The sequence below is a fragment of the Selaginella moellendorffii genome, unplaced genomic scaffold (assembly GCF_000143415.4).
Source record: "Selaginella moellendorffii unplaced genomic scaffold, v1.0 SELMOscaffold_31, whole genome shotgun sequence".
Taxonomy (NCBI): Eukaryota; Viridiplantae; Streptophyta; class Lycopodiopsida; order Selaginellales; family Selaginellaceae; genus Selaginella; species Selaginella moellendorffii.
The window spans coordinates 1,144,351-1,160,369 of NW_003314292.1; the positions used below are offsets into that span (position 1 = coordinate 1,144,351).

General features: G+C 45.4%; 1 protein-coding gene and 2 long non-coding RNA genes across 3 annotated transcripts; all 3 read right to left on the reverse strand.

The window, feature by feature from the left end:
- Positions 1 to 12,051: 12,051 nt before the first annotated feature.
- Positions 12,052 to 12,562, reverse strand: LOC9649181. The gene is made up of 3 exons (XR_002993130.1): positions 12,480 to 12,562; positions 12,145 to 12,228; positions 12,052 to 12,088 (listed from the first exon to the last, which is right to left on the reverse strand). It is a non-coding gene; the product is annotated as an uncharacterized LOC9649181 (long non-coding RNA).
- A 442-nt stretch (positions 12,563 to 13,004) lies between these two features.
- On the reverse strand, positions 13,005 to 13,537 carry LOC112348672. Its single transcript, XR_002993134.1, has 4 exons — positions 13,501 to 13,537; positions 13,259 to 13,452; positions 13,095 to 13,198; positions 13,005 to 13,046 (listed from the first exon to the last, which is right to left on the reverse strand). It is a non-coding gene; the product is annotated as an uncharacterized LOC112348672 (long non-coding RNA).
- Positions 13,538 to 14,838: 1,301 nt separating this feature from the next.
- LOC9649553 (serine/threonine-protein kinase PEPKR2) lies at positions 14,839 to 15,762 on the reverse strand. Its single transcript, XM_024681460.1, has one exon. It carries the CDS (start codon positions 15,760 to 15,762, stop codon positions 14,839 to 14,841), a length of 924 nt encoding a protein of 307 aa, XP_024537228.1.
- Positions 15,763 to 16,019: the final 257 nt, after the last annotated feature.

The following is a 16,019-nucleotide window of genomic DNA, read 5'->3' on the forward strand; positions in this document are numbered from 1 at the left end:
CCACGGTGCAATTTCGCATTCACCAAGATGGCATGAGGCCTCATGCCATCTTGATATACACACAGCTACAGGCAAGTAAAAACATACATGACAATACGCTAGCCATGAAATTGCAAGGGCCCAAGATGGCATGTGGCCTCATGCCATTTCTAAATGTGGTCCTAAGCCATTCCATGGTGAACATACCAGGAAGCACAAGTGCCAAATATCAAGAGGAAGCGGTAGCCACACCAAAGATAGTGCCGCTCGCAACACCGCAACTGCTCGTAGCACTGCTCGCACAAACTGCCACTCGCATAAACTGCCGCTCGCAATGGCGCTCGCAATGCCGCAACCGCTTGTAGACGCATAAACCACAGCTCACAACGCCGTTTACACAAGTAGCGCTCACTACACTCAGCGGAACCAAGAACACGGCGCACAAAAATGATAGACCTAGGAATGAGTTCGAGAATTCAAAAATAACACACGCTTGAACGTCACATCAAATCCTCTGACAAACCAGATCTTATGATTCCTCTGACAAATTTCAAACTGAGTAGCTTCTAGACTTTGCTGTCGGAGGTTGAACTTTGTCACATCATGTCCTTGCCTCGATCCAGCTGTGCCATGTCAGTGATTCGAACTTTGCCATGCCGTGTCAGCGATTTGCGCCAAGATTATTCGCCGTGTAAAGGAATAATTATGCTGTGTGTGTACGTCCATTTATGGCAATATAAGGCTACACGCCATTTAAAGAATAATGCTAGTCGAGCATTTTTTGGTGCATTTTTGGGTTCAAAATTGCATGAGCCCACACACTATAAAGTTTACCTGTACCAAAAATAGAAACAGCTTTATTTACTTGGGAATTTAAGTGGTTGAGGCATTTTTAAATTTACAAACACATGCCCTACTTACATTCCTTTGGTTGCTTAAAATTCAAAAATATTATAAACCTTTCTTTTTGCATTTTCAATGTTTTCAATTATGGTTTTTGATTTTCGCAGGACCAGCCTAGTAATCTATTTGCATCCCGTCATGTTTATAGCTAGCTTTTGTTTGTCCCCTTCGCTAGCTTGAGATACATCTGCTCAGCATCTGCCTCTTACAGCATTTGCCCAGAAAGGGCATCTTTCTTCACGCAGCATTTGCCACATGTTTAGGGTTTAGGGTTTAGGGTTTAGCAATTCAGTAGCTTGATAAACATGCAAATACAGAACTTGATGCAAAATCCTTTGATATGTCACAATGCCCCTAGGACCATAAACACATTTCAATAGAGAGGGTCCTTTCATTTCATAACTCCTTACGTAGATCTTGGTGAAACCAGAGTTAGTGAAGTTGGTTTCTTGTGATCCCGCATCTGATTGTGATGTCCCTTTGCAGTGTCGATGGAAAGGTCAATGCACACCAAACTGTAGAATCTTGGAGCAAAATAACGGTCGGATCTATGGCAAATGCCCATGAAACATTGTAAGGCTCGTGTGGTCTCATGTGGTGTCTGATCGAGATGCTTTTTTGCAGGATCATCAAGAAGGACATTGTATACCATTCTGTAAAATCTAGTTGTGATCTAACGGTTGGTTCTCCAGAAAACTCAAAACAATCTCGCGTGTGTCAGAATATTCTAGGAATATACTCCTATGTGCCCCTGAAAATGGCATGCGGCCCCACGCCATTCAAGAGATAACGCCAGATGACGCCGAGCATTTTTTGGTGCATTTTTTGGGATCAAAATTGCATGAGCCCACACGCTTGAACATCACATCAAATCCTCTGACAATTTATTTAGCTGAACATCTGGCATTTTTGGAAATACAATATGCTTTGGAATATCCAATCATGCATGGTATAAATATAGTGAGGGTATTAAATGATATCCCAATCATGATCTTTCTTTTGGATTTCGCGTGCATGCAGTCCGAGGAATGATGACGTTGCAGATTTCTTTTGGATTTCACGTGCATGCATGCGCGCGGCGATCCAGAAATTAATGGTGGCGCCCAAGTCCGAGGAATGATGACGTGGTGGGATTACCAACCGTCATGACATTTCGCGCGTGTGAGGTTAGGTTTTGCATTTTGCTTCGTACTCGCGCTCGCATCGCGCTCCCACTCGCGATCACGCTCACATTCGCGCTCATCTACCTTCTCTACAGGTTTCTCGTGTGCATCGGCGTCCACTCGCGCTTGCATCACACTCGCGCTCACATCGCGCTCGTGTGCATCGGCGTCCACTTCAAAACACACCCAGTTTGTAACTTCGCCGCCAACTCCGCCGCCCACTCCGCCACCCACACGCAGCCCACTTGGCGTCCCGGGAGATTTCAGCGCCACTCTCCAACTGGAAGTGGCAGAGTAGCCTTGCTGCTACGCACATTCGCCAGCGAGTCCGGTTGTCACGCCTCCATTCGGCTTCAAATGGTAAGTCTTTTAGGCCAAGTAGAAAATGGCATGAGGCCACATGCCATTCAGTAGCAACATTGGCATGCACCGATTGGGCTCTCGAGTGCAGTCTGGTTACAGATGGCGTGTAGCCTCACGCCATCTTAGGATGCAGCCTCAAGACATCTGATGCAGTGGTGAATGGCGTGTGGCCTCACGTTATTTCCAGCTGCTAGCTTTTCATCTATCAGCTCTAATTGTTGTGCATTTCTGAACAGGCGAGGAATTGCGTTCTTCTTCCAACCATTGTCAATGTGGATGCAGAGAAGGGGGAGGAGCTCACCAGTTGGACTTTTGGGATGGAAGGCGAGGATCTGAGGCTGTACAACACAGATGGTGGGAGAAAAGAATGCATGGGGATCCTCATCCAAGTGATAGACACTCCATGCAGTTCCATGCAAGAATATGGACTGGCACTTGTGGTAGAGACAGCGTCTGCCTTCAAGATCCACCTTGCACATCCTAGCGGCTTCCCAGAGGGGGGCAGTGGCTATGAGGAATTCCTAGAGGGAGCTAGGGAGAGGTTGTCCAGGAGGCCCACAATTTCAAAGACGCTGCGGGTCTATGAAGATCACATAGAATCCACGGACCTCACCTACGGCGATGTTCAAAAACTATATTCCAACATTGAGCCGTTGAGAGTGCCTCCATTTCGCGAAGCGAAGGGGAAGGGGGTCGATCTGGAAACTACCCCGAAGCAGAAAAGGGTGGTCAAGCTCAAGCCGACGTCCGACTCTCCTCCAAAAAAGAAGCTACTCGGTGATGCCATTGCCTTGGGTTCGAACACTACACCCACCAAAAAGAAGAGCCGCAAAGAGCAGAAAGAGCAAGAAGAGGTAGCAAAAATCGTCGCAGATAATAGTACTTGTTACTATTCCAACAAAGTATATACAATCGACGTGAGCCGTATCGACATCCAAAGCAAATACAACCACAGGCTAGTATCTGATGAGTGGGTGGAGAAACTGAAGCAGAAGATGCTGGCAAGTCCAGTAACACCCGACATCGCAAATGTGATCCCCTACTACCAAACAATGAAGGGCGAGACGAGGTTTCCAGACTTGATCAATAGGAAGGTGTTGGACAATCAGAACATCCGATTCTATGCCGTCTCCGGACAGCATTCTAGCTTGGCGATGCAAGAGATAGTTGTGGATATTATGGTGGGTGAGGAGGTGAAGAAAGTCTTCAAGACAAGAGTTGTCCGCCTGATAAAAGGCAACTCGCCCCTCCGATCTATCATATACATCTCCCACGCGCAGAATGTCAAGCAAGAAACGTGCTACAAATCGGGTCTGCACGAGACATTGGCACGAACACGGAAGCTCTGGGTTCAACTGAAGAAGCCACAAAAACCAGGACAAGGACGTGCACTAGCAACTAGCGCCTGGCAGGTAAGCCTCGTTGCATGTGGCATAGCATGTGGCCTCACGCCATTTCCATTGCAGGAATTCTCGAGTCTTCTCTCGAAAACACTGGGGGTCAATGACACACTCAGCATCCATAACATTCTACTCGTGACAAAAGTTGTTTTTGACAAATGAGTAGATGTGCTGAGGAGGTACCATGACGGGGAGTTACTAAACTCAATGGGTGTGAAGGACGGCCGGAAGCCCAATGATTTGAAGCTCAACGCCTTGCGTTTCTCGCAGTCTCTAGACGACGACGACCTTCTGACAGTGGCTAATGCTCTTCTACGTGGTGAGGTAGTCTTCAACAAGACCAAAATGACTCCTGGCCATATTGTGACATACGAGGACTTGTGCACGACTTTGAGAGCTCGTGCGCTATTGAAGGATTGGATCTTCGAGCAAGTGGCCGTGGAGAGGGTGAGTATCGACACCACGCAAGAGATGATGGAAGCGCTGGATTTGTCAAATGAAGACATCGACGAGTACGTGAAGGGGGCCCCCAAGTTCATCGATCTGCTGCGGGATGCCACGAAAAGTAAAGCTGAGAAGTTGGATCAGTATCCAAATTTCATTAAGAGTGATGTCGACCGCCGGCTTCAAAAACAGCTCGACCCCGCAGCAGAGGCCTATCAAGAACCTTACCGGGTATACTTGAATTCGGATGAGGATCAAAGGTGGAGGAGCATCGTTTCCCACGGAGATGAGCAGGTCAAGAACATCTTTTGTGTGATGGACTTCACAAACAAGGAGATCACTCATGCAGACGAAGTCAGCTCCATCATTGACTTAATGGTGGGACTTGCGGAGGTGGAATCTTCAGTCCACTATATGATCTACGACTCCGAATCCTATCACAAGTTCTGGAAGGCCTTGAACGAGGTGAAGGCTCGGTTGAAAGGCAAGGAGATGCGGGAGATCCATGGGATAATGGCTAAGAAGAAGATACCGACGAATGTCCGCATCTTCACACTCGCCCTTGTTATTGGTCCTGCAACAGAGTGGGACTGGAGTGACTTCCCAGCTTCGTTCGACAAGGCCGATCGAATTGATCTGAGGGAGGTCAATTTACCCGTGCCTGAGGAACTGAAGACAGCTATGGAGCTTTCGAATCCAAAGAAAGCTCTAGGTGTAGCATGGGAAATGCTCAGCTGGGTCTTCAACGCAATAGCGGGTGGGTCACCTGCTTCCAACTCCAAGGGCAAATGCGTTGTCGAGTACAACTGCGGTGGACTATTCTTTCGAGCCGCACTACTCAAGGGTGTCCCGTGTGTTGCGGTGACAAACTCCATTGAAGAGGTGACTTCAATGGAGCATATAATTACAGTTGCCAAAGAAAAACAGTATCTTCTCTGCGAACCTGGTGAGTATGCACTTTAAGTTTAAATGTTATCTCACAAGCTCTGTATGCAGGAGCGTGGCCACCCCCAGATGCTGAAACGGCGTTAACAGCTACTATTGAAGATACCCATGTTGGGCCGAGCTCACAACCTGCACAAGGTAAGGTCACGTGAGGCCTCACGCCATTTTGATTATAGATCGTTGTGAATATTCAGACACGAGGACTGAAAAGTGCACTGGTGGCGCGTCGAAGAAGGACAAACAGACAAGCAACAAGGAGGTACAAATTATATTTGCAATGGCATGTGGTCTCATGCCATTCCTTGCAGGAGACACTTCTTCAAAGGCAAAACAGGCAAGCACCAGCCAAGCTCAAACTGACAGTGGTCATAAAAAGCGAAAGCACGTTGGACAGTCGTCGGGATCAGAGGCGTTTGATTCGAAAAGGAAGAAGGGCAACGAAAAGATGATAGGTAATGCCTCGCGGTTATGGTGTGTGTGCTCATGCCATTCATTGCAGATCAAGGGCTGAGTGAAAGCAGGCAGTCACCACCTCCTGACTCAGATTCCTATGGCGAACTCCCCTTCCCCAATCTCAATGGAGAGGTACAATGGATGAGGGATGCTTTTCAAGTCAGGGCCACGTTTTTCTCATCTCGTCGTCTTCGAAGGGTGTAAGAACGTGCAGAAACCATGTTAAGACAGTCGGGTGAGGATACGGTCCTAGGTCACGCACTAAAACAGGCTATGGATGTCTTGTATTTTGAGATGGAGACTCGGCCAGATGATTTTCCCAAGATGGTCCTGGAAGAACAAGCCATCCAGCCTGAGCAGCCTATGGAAGAAATGCAGGAGGGGGATGAGGAGCCAGAGAAAGATAATGAGCAGGAAGAGCAGAAGGACGAAGAGGAGGACAAAGAAGAGGAGGACGAAGAAGAGGAGGACAAAGAGGACTTGGATGGTCCTCACAATGGTGACGATCACAATAACGACGACGACAATGATGACGACGATGGCCAGCCTGAGGTGGCCAAAGAGCAGCGGAGGAAGGTCATACAAGACAAACCATCAGGTAAATAATAGTACATCCATTCCTAACCTTTTACCATTTCTAACATTGTCCATGTAGGTCGCAGAGCAAATAGTAAGTAGAGATTATTCAGTTGAATTTACAAACTCTAGCATTTAGTGTCGAGGAAGGATAGTGCCAAGCAAGGGTCGAAACGTATGTCCAATCCTTCAGAATCAGCAGTGCGCCCAAGTGATATTGGTCCTAGTTCCTCAATAGTAGTTGATGGTAAATACAGTATAGTCGATTCAATGTGCTAATGAGTTTGTTTTTAGTAGCACGGGAGGATACCATCTCAATCGAAGGGAGATATTTGGACATGCATATGGATCCGCCAGTGGACTCTACTTGCCTGCAAGAGTCATCAGAGCTGGTGGAGGCTACTATCCATATCAACGCCAAGCAAGCTGACCACGCTCCACTTGATGCTGCCCATACCACTGAGTCAATCTTGTCCACGTATCCAACTGACAGTGACCAGGCGCCATTGGACCCGCATGAGGCCGCCCCAGCCGCCGAGCCGGTCGTATCCTCATTTCCAACGGACTCAACGTGTGCCCAATCGTCTGACTACACGCCGTTGGAACCTCCCTACACCGCCCCTGCTACATGTTCGGTCATGTCCACTTTGCCAACGGAGGCACCAGCTGAAATGGCGTGTGATCACACGCCATCGGAACCACCCCATGCCACTGTTGAGCTAGTTGTACCAGAGTCTACAGCTGAAATGGCATGTGCCCACACGCCATCGGATGCGATTGACCCCACATTGCAGAGGAGAGTATTTCCGCCCTTCACGTTTCCTCGACCAAAACCCTCTCAACGACCATCGGGAGCACCATTCGCTAATATTGTAGATGGTAAAATTGACTTGTACCATTTTTTATGCTGACGCATTTCATTTCAGAGTCACGGCGAAGGTACTGTATCGTTTTTGATCTGAACGGTGTCCTTTTCTCCCATGAGCGTGGCTCGTCCTCGAATGTCACTGCACCCTCCAAAGCCTGCGGTCGCAAGTTGGTCAAAAGAGACAGATTCACATTAATCACACGGGAGAAACTGCGGGATCTAATAATGACCATGTGACACTTAAAACAGAGGGCCGGGTTCAATTTGCAATTGGGAGTTTGGACATCCATGATGCGCCACAATGCATTAACGTTGCTACAGATGATGCACAATCAAACGCGAGTAATATTACCATTTGACTTTCTCCTAACACAGGAGGATTGCTTGACTATGGTCCATGTGAGGGGTAGCAAGCCCATCTTCGTCAAGCCAGAGGCTGTAGTGATGAACCAGACTGCTAGGTCAAGTGAAATCCTCATCATCGATGACTCGCCGGTTAAAACTGCAACGAACACGCACACATATGCAGTGCACCCCATCTCTTGCAGTATGGAAACTAGGGAGAAGAAACCGTATGTTCTGGGGGACCTTGCAAAACGGCTTGGAGCGATGGTGATAGAGAACCGGCTAGTCCAGAAGGTGGCTGCAGAAATCAACCAAATGGCAGATGGAACGGTATATCAGAAGCCATTTGATCGGACAGACACCAGTCATCATTTATGGCATGTATATTGTCTAGCCAAGCACTATCCGCATCTCCATAATCTGCTCAACCGGATGGGTTCTTCGACCACTGAACATGAGCGTGGACGTATTAGAGAAGAGATGGCATTACTATTGGGTTTAAATCCTGATAGTGTGGAGAGTGATGAAATTCCAAGATTATTGTATAGGCGTTGGAGGCAAAAAATAACAGTCTGAGATGGCATGTATTTATTTAAAAATGTAACTTATTATGGCATGGGGTTCCATGCCATTGTATTAATATTAAAAGACAATTCTTTGAGAGGATTTGCATTATACTAGAAGTGTTACAGCATGTTATTGGAAGTCTACGAAGTTGTTTTATTAATAAGGGGAAAGTAAAAATTGAATGGGGACTTGGGCTCCACCTAGACTCAGAGCAACTGAGCCAATATTAAAAGGATGGAAAGAAATTGGACGACGATGACAAGGAGAAGAGAGAGGTGAAGCAGTGGCAAGGGGAGGAGAAGTGATTGAGTAGACATTTCCTTGTTTAAAATAAAATGGCATGTGCCTCAATGCAGTTGAATTTTGTTATATTTATATACTATATAAAGGTTTGGAAACCTTATTTTACAAGTGGGATAATGACAATTCCCACTTTAACGAAATAGAGCTTTTATGTAAATACTCGTAAAATTGTAGCATATCCCATGGTAGTAGTAAGTGGTGTCAAGTTGATCAAATGGATCAATCAAGCTATAGACCTCTATCTATATCTGTTTTGATGATGACAATGGACTTGGGAACAAGTTGCTACAAAAGACATATATGATAATAGTTTGTGACCACACCACCTCATGCTATCATTGTACAGCCGGGCTGCAACATCTCCCATGCAAGAATGCCACAGCAGACTTCTCGATGAAGGATAAGGAGGAACACTGAGTCTGACCTGCCAGCCACAATGCAAAACGTGCTTCTCCTGCAGCTCAGAGCCAACCTGCCTGCCACATAGGCATTGAGCTGGCCATCCAGGTGGCATGGATAAGGCACAGCTGCCACATGGAATATTTCTAGAGGTCTGGCCAGATATTCATGTCAATTGAGGCAATTCCTAAAGTATTCTCTTCAGGTACCTCAAGGACAAGAGCGATGGCGATCGAATTCGCTGGAATTTCACAAAGTTTTTGATCAATCGCACTGGTGTTCAATATTATGTACCATAGGTTGTTATACCTTCCCACGAGCTCCACAAGGGTCTATGTACGAACTGTTGTTTGTTCTAAATTTTCAGATTTTCCTTGTTAATTAATGCATTAAGGCATTCTGGAGTTCTCCGTAAGTATGTGGCCACAAGAAGGATATATAAGAATGCAGCAGCAAGTGAAAATCATAACACAATGGCTTCCTGTCTCTCTTTCTACTTTGCTCTTACTGTTCTTCTGGCCACTGTGGTGGATGCTTCGAATTCCATTTCTTCGACATCAGATGAGAATGCGGACATCTCTAAGTCACTGGTTGCATGGTGGAAGCTGGATGAGAAGATAGGCCATCTGGTCGCAGACTCGTCTGGGAACAAGGCAACTGGGCTTGTGGAGCAGGCCGGGTCCCAACTTGCTCACACAACTGATGGTATTGTGTTTGATGGTGCAACATACATTTCCATGGGCACCACGCCCTCTCTCTCTGGGCAGACTGATTTTGCTGTTCATGCTTGGGTGAAGGTCCCACCCCGCATCAAGCAGGAACTGTGCATCATCCAGCAACGCTCTGATCATATCTATGGTGAGTGGTGGCTATGGATCCGCAATGGCAGTCTATGGTTTACGGTGTACAATGATGAGTTCCAGTTCAGAATTGAGGGAACAGTGCCAGTCACTGATGGAACTTGGCACCATGTTGCTGGAGTCCGAAATGGCACTGTTGGGTCTATCTACGTTGATTCTAAACTTGATAAGTCACAGAACGGCTCCAAGATAGTCAAGCTCAATTCCAGCCTACCTGTCTTCATTGGTTATGACCCCCGTGACAACAAACGCTACTTTCATGGTGAACTCAAGGAGGTTCAGATCTTCAGTGCTGCTGTTGTGCCTGTGGGCTTCAACCCAATCTCTAGCTATGGAATCATGTAAGCTTATGCTCCTCTGACATGGATTCATATACGTAAATAAAGAGGAGCTGGTTTGTTATATTCTATGAAGTATGGCGTGTTTCTTATGAATTGAATGTAGAATATACATTTCTCTAGTGTCCATAGTTCCACAATCCAACAAAGATGGATGGACAGAATGGCAGCATTCAACATGCGTGGCAGTGCTTCGCCAGAATTCAGCAGCTGACTGTTGTTTCAGGGAATGGCATGCTCGTAGCGCTTGCCTGGAATGGGCACTTGCAGCAGGCAATGATGCAACTGCAATGCCTGGACAACAGTATTATCGATCTAATCGCTGTATAGGTACTTTGAGGGGCGTTTTAGACTCCATATAGAACAGTTTCAGAAGATGCATGTGAGAAATGTGTATCTTGGAATGCCATCATCTGACAGAGCGGCATTTTCATGGCTAAGGTGGTCTTAAATTTTAATTCTTGCATTTGTTGTTTTAAAACAAATTTGTGTTATATCATGTCAATACTGAATTTAAACCTCTGGTCACTCTTGGGCCTTATTACCCTTGGAGGGCCTCCGTGCTAACATTGTATCGATATAATTTTTCAAGTTTTATGTACTAAGCAGCTTTATTTTATTCTAAAAATGAAAAATAAAATAAAAAACAGAGAAAAAAAACTTTATCATCTCTTGCTGGGTTGCTTGTTGTCGTTGTTGATCTGGAGGAGGTTCTTATTTTATATAGTAGAATTGATGTTTTTTTTTTACAATGTTGGCCATATTGAACACAACTACTTAACAGTCCTCTAAATTTTTATGGCACATTTATAATAAATAGTAATAGTTTAATTTCTTCTAATAATAAATTTCGAGCCAAATTAGAAAATTGTAATTTTGTTATTGATGATATTGAAACAATCAAAAGTATATGGTCTACAATATCAGAAAGATCAAATATATTTTGTTATCTTCATCTTCAACTAGATGGTCATTTACTTATAATAGATAATAACAATAATATTATATGGAAAAATAATATATTTTGCTCAAAATGCATAATATTTGCAATTTTAAAAATAGAAGATACTGGACAATTAATAGTAACATTTTATGATTTTTTTAAAGAAGATAATGTGGAGGAATAATAATCTTAATTAAAATAATGTTTTCATTAATTTCTAGGTTAATTCTTATTTATATTGTATTTTTATTTATTTTTAATGTATTTTACATTATTAATAACAAGCATTTTATTGCTTTAGAGTCATCGTTGGTCATCTCCGAAAGATTCACTCTTCTTCTTGTGGCTCAATCCTCTATGTGCCACTGGTTCCAAGCAGCCACTGCACGACGAAGAAGGGGATCACACGCGCGATTGCTCCAAGCACTGTCCAAGGTAGGAGACAATCACAGCCCCTCCACCCTCTGCCTGTTGAGGCTAAGAGAACAATCAAGACCGCCAATCATATTGCTAGATCTACAGCCTTGGAACGATATGGTTATTTAAAATTCGTATAAGCTGCTAGATTATATGTACACCTGTGAGATTAAAATTTTACGATGCAAAAGCTTATTACTTATCATTAGCAAGATCATCGTCAAGAGCGTCCTGACCGACTTGGACCTCACCACACACCCCGTCTTCTTCCGAAAACGCATCCAAATGAACCGTGGCTCCACTCTTTCGCTGCTGGGGCAGGCTCTTGTAGTTGAAGACTTTCTCTAGAACGTCCTTGAGGGTCGAGCAAAGAATAAGCTCCATTCCGTCCACCTTGACTCCTTTAGCACCCTGTGGGACGATGCATTTCTTGAAACCCAGCTTGGATGCCTCAAACAGTCGCCTTTCGAGTTGAGCTACCTGCATGGACGGAACTTCCAGCATTGAAAAGTGAGAAACCACGTAAGAACTTACAAAGCGCAGCTCTCCCCCGAGTCCTAGCTCACCAACGAAGACTGTGTCCCGAGGAACCGCAAGCAAGACGAAGCTCGTGAGTTGGTATGCCCAGCTAGTCGAGAGAAAGTACCTGCTGGCAATAGCGACGGCAACAGCAATATCTGTGGCGGGCTCTTCCAAACGAAAGCCTCCAACGACATTAACAAAAATATCCTAGAGCAGTATTTCAGCATAAGAACTTTTGCTATCACAAAGTACAGAACGCACCCGTCTTGCAAGTCTCAAGCGCGCTTGTTTGAGTAAGACCTGGCATCACAGCGTCAAGCCTCACAAAAGTGGAGAATATTTATGGAGTGACTTACGGCAACAATCAGATTGAATCGAGATGGATCCACTCCAGTGAACGTTCTTTTACTTGGCAGTGAAGTGGCAGGAGAGCATAAGACCTGCAAAACGTGCGTTCATGCCGGAGAAAACTTTAGCTTTTGATCGTTGTCAGATACGCTTCTCGGTTTTAAAGTCAGATCATGGCAAGTCAGAGAAACTGTTCTTGGCAGTCCAGCTCACTCGAAACTCGGGAAATTCCAAAGAATCTACCACCAGTCTCTCGTTGAACCTGGAAAGCTAGAGCAGCCAGACAACGCTCAGATTTGGCTAAAAGTATCATCATCCAACGTAAATCCTAGAAGTCGCTTACCTGGATTTCAACCAGCAGCGGCCGAGATCCTTCCAAAGCCACCCCAACGGTGGCTGACGCATTACTGTCCTCCCCAGTTCTATCAGAAAGAAACATCAAACTGGGATTTCTACCGCTCGTAAACCGCTGTCGACCATCTCAAACACGCCGACCTGTAATAAAGATAAAACAGCCAGATTCAATTTAAAAGCAAATGCTGAAAGACAGTCACCTCTTTCGTAGAAGCGAAGCGATTTTTTAGCGATCTTAGAAGCCGTTGAGACAAAAGACGGTCTCCCTAGAGACAAGAAATATATGGCAACCTCAAACGAACAAAGATAAAAACTCCAAGTGAAGACAAACATCAACCATGTGCTCCAATGTACGTGGCCCCGCTATTTCTCCAGATTTCGTTACATGCCCAATCTTTATATCGCCGAACATCTAATGCAAGAAAGAAAGAGAGCTTACCACCAGTGAAGATATCGACAACCGTAGAGTAGACGAATTGAAGTCACAGTTTGCTCCAGGAGTAGGAAATGTTATCCCGGAGGGAAGGTTTACAGTCCAAGGAGGAGTTTTCAGGCTCTGAAAGGAAAGAGCTTAGTGAGACCAAAACTTTTACCATATGCTTACATCCAGGTTGAAAACATGCACAATGGGAAGACCATTTTGTCGTCTGTATAAGATCAAATGCTTCGCAAAAATATCCATATCCTCTATCCAATTTTCGCTCTCGACTGGGACAACCTCCTAAAGTGTTTCATTTTTTGCTGTGAAAAAAACGAGAATTGACTTACCTCCCACGCCTTCGAGGTCAAGCTATCTGTCTTGCAGCGGACAAGCCGATAGTTGTTTCCTAGCGACGCTAGCTTCTTGTCGCCCAAAAAATTGGTAAGAATATACAGGTGCTCTTCATGGTGTTCCACGAAATACTGGATGCCATCAACTCTATCTGCAACTTTCCGCAACGTTGTGGCTGAAGTTTTCGGATCTACCAGAAAAACCAGGCTCGAGCAACACATTTGTGAAACGCAATTACCTCAGAGGACGTCTTCGAGTTGACATTAATCAAAACGTACTGCCATTTTTTGGTTCTTGTAACATCAACAAAGTTCTTTGGATTGTCGTCGTGATAAATTGCAATGTCATCATCTTAGACCGCAAGTTCTGCAACAAAACCCTGTCGAGATCGAGAAAAAATGATTCTAGAAGAAACTTCAAATAGAAACCTGTGAGGTCGATGTGCTGCATCACTACAAGTGTAGTAAAGATAGTCTCCAGTATCAGACCACTCCACACTTACTACACCATCGGTTTTGTGCTCCAGGAGGAGGCTATCAGTCTCCAAGTCTTTGACAAACAATGTGAAGATCTCGTTGCCACCCAAGTCGATTGTGTACGCTAACAGTTTGTGGTCTCTGGATAGCTTAAAAACTCCAAGCTGTGCATGGCCTACACTTGTGTAATTAGGAAGAATTCGTGATCATCCATATACAAGTCTAACTTCGCGCAGTGACTACGTTTGCTTATTTTGATTTTCTGTCTCTAGGCAAGCACCTGTTTCTATAGAAGATTTATTTCGCGGTTCGGATTCCTACAGTGAACAAACATCAAGTTTTCTCTCCATGCGTAATTCTTTTTATCTTCACTTCAGGACAGCATCGGAGAAGACAACTTCGCAGTAAATTTTACGATCTTCACGTCCATTTTTCAGCCGCAGACAGCCTGGAGTCCACTTCCTTTACGTATCTGGCAGTTCTATAGAGGCGGTTTTTGGAGTCAATGAGGCCGAGTTAAGGTAATAAAAGAAAAGAAAAGAAATTGTTTTCTGAGCAAGGATGCATGCCAGCTGGCGATATACATCGAAGATGAAAGTTTAATGGAAGCTCTAGTGAACCACGAGGTAAAGCTTCAATTCTGTTTAATCAAGACTGGTCGCCAATTATGCAGCTGGTTGAGAGGATGATCGGATACTCCCGTTGGATGTAAGTGCCGCTATAGAATGTCAAGCTTTTCTCAAGAAATACCAGGTGTTTTTTTACAAAGGCACACATGAGATATTTTCTTAAGCGTGTGGTGATCTTTATATTTGGTGAACGACTGCCTACATGCATCCGGAAATGGATGGACGCTTCTTGTCCGAGTTGAAGCTCTTCCAGTTTGCGCCAGGATCATCAGCGATCCCTTCCATTGTATTGAATTTGACTTAGAAAAGAAACTTCATAACTTGCAAAGACAGTTCTTGCATTGCTATAGAAAATCTTTCTCGAAATTGTCTCACAAAAACAAATTCCACCCGGTGACCAAGCAAGCAAAGTTAGTACCTGTACTCTTCAATCAAAAACGATGCTTACCGAACTGGTGCTGGCTTTTGTTCTTAAGCTGCACGAGCTTTTTTCACGATCAAGTCGCTGCCGCTGGGAAGACTCCTCTTCACTCCACAGCACCTGCTGCGTGTCACCGTCTCGCTCTTGCTACTTCTGCTGCAATGCTTCATGATCCAGGGATGTGCAAGCACACGGTCCAGCGTTACCCTCTTGCTCAGTTCGACAGCTAACATCCCCTGGAGGAGATCCTCCACTTGGTCTGAGCCAAAACCAGTTGGAAATGCTCCCGCTCTCAAGAAATCGATCTCCATTCTCGACTTGTAACTCCTCAACAGCTCGTATGCAATGACTCCCAAACCCCACACATCAATGGCTGCCGTGTAGAAGCTCTGTGATTCTCCCTTGCGACCCTTAGTCGCCATCACCTCTGGTGCCATATACTTCTCTGTGCCACAGTACTTTGACATCTCCCTGTGCAGGTCTGTGGCTATCCCGAAGTCTCCAATCAGAACATCGTGCACACCAGTGGCATTGAGCTTGACAAGAATGTTCTCCGGCTTGAGATCCCGGTGGATAATTCCCCTGGAGTGGATCTCCTTGAGCGTTTCAGCCAGCTTCTTGATGGTCTTCAGTGCATCCTCCTCCCTCATCGGCCCGCAATTGATCAATCCCTCGCATAGATTTGGACCGCACAGCTCCATGACAATGGTGCCATAGCACTTGGCACCATCTCTCTCCCTGACAAAACCCTTGAAGGAGACGACCCCAGGGCAGGCGTGAAGCTTGGACATGAGCCGAGCTTCTCTCTCGGCATCACTCCCCGATCGAAACAACTTTCCAGCATATGTGTTGCGGCCATTATGGATCATGAAAACTTGCCCTTGCCCTCCACATCCCAGCTGCTTGCCCCTCATGTAAAACTTGAGAAGCTCACTACAGTCATCCTCGCTCAACTCACCAGTGTCACGCGCCATCGCTCCCAGACCTTCTTGCTGAATGGAAGACCTAGCTTCTTCAAAACGGGTTTATATCGACGGCTGGGATGATGTTTGATGGACGGTGGCGATTTCATGGGACAACCTGCCAAGTAGTGACGCTAGTGTCTTCTCGCCCAAAACATTGGTGGATCATCAGCTCTATCTGTTTGGAAATAAACCATCCGGATGAGGTGGGAGGATACTACCACTACACCAGCTGCGCTTCACCATGGAAAAACCTTAGTTACACGAGG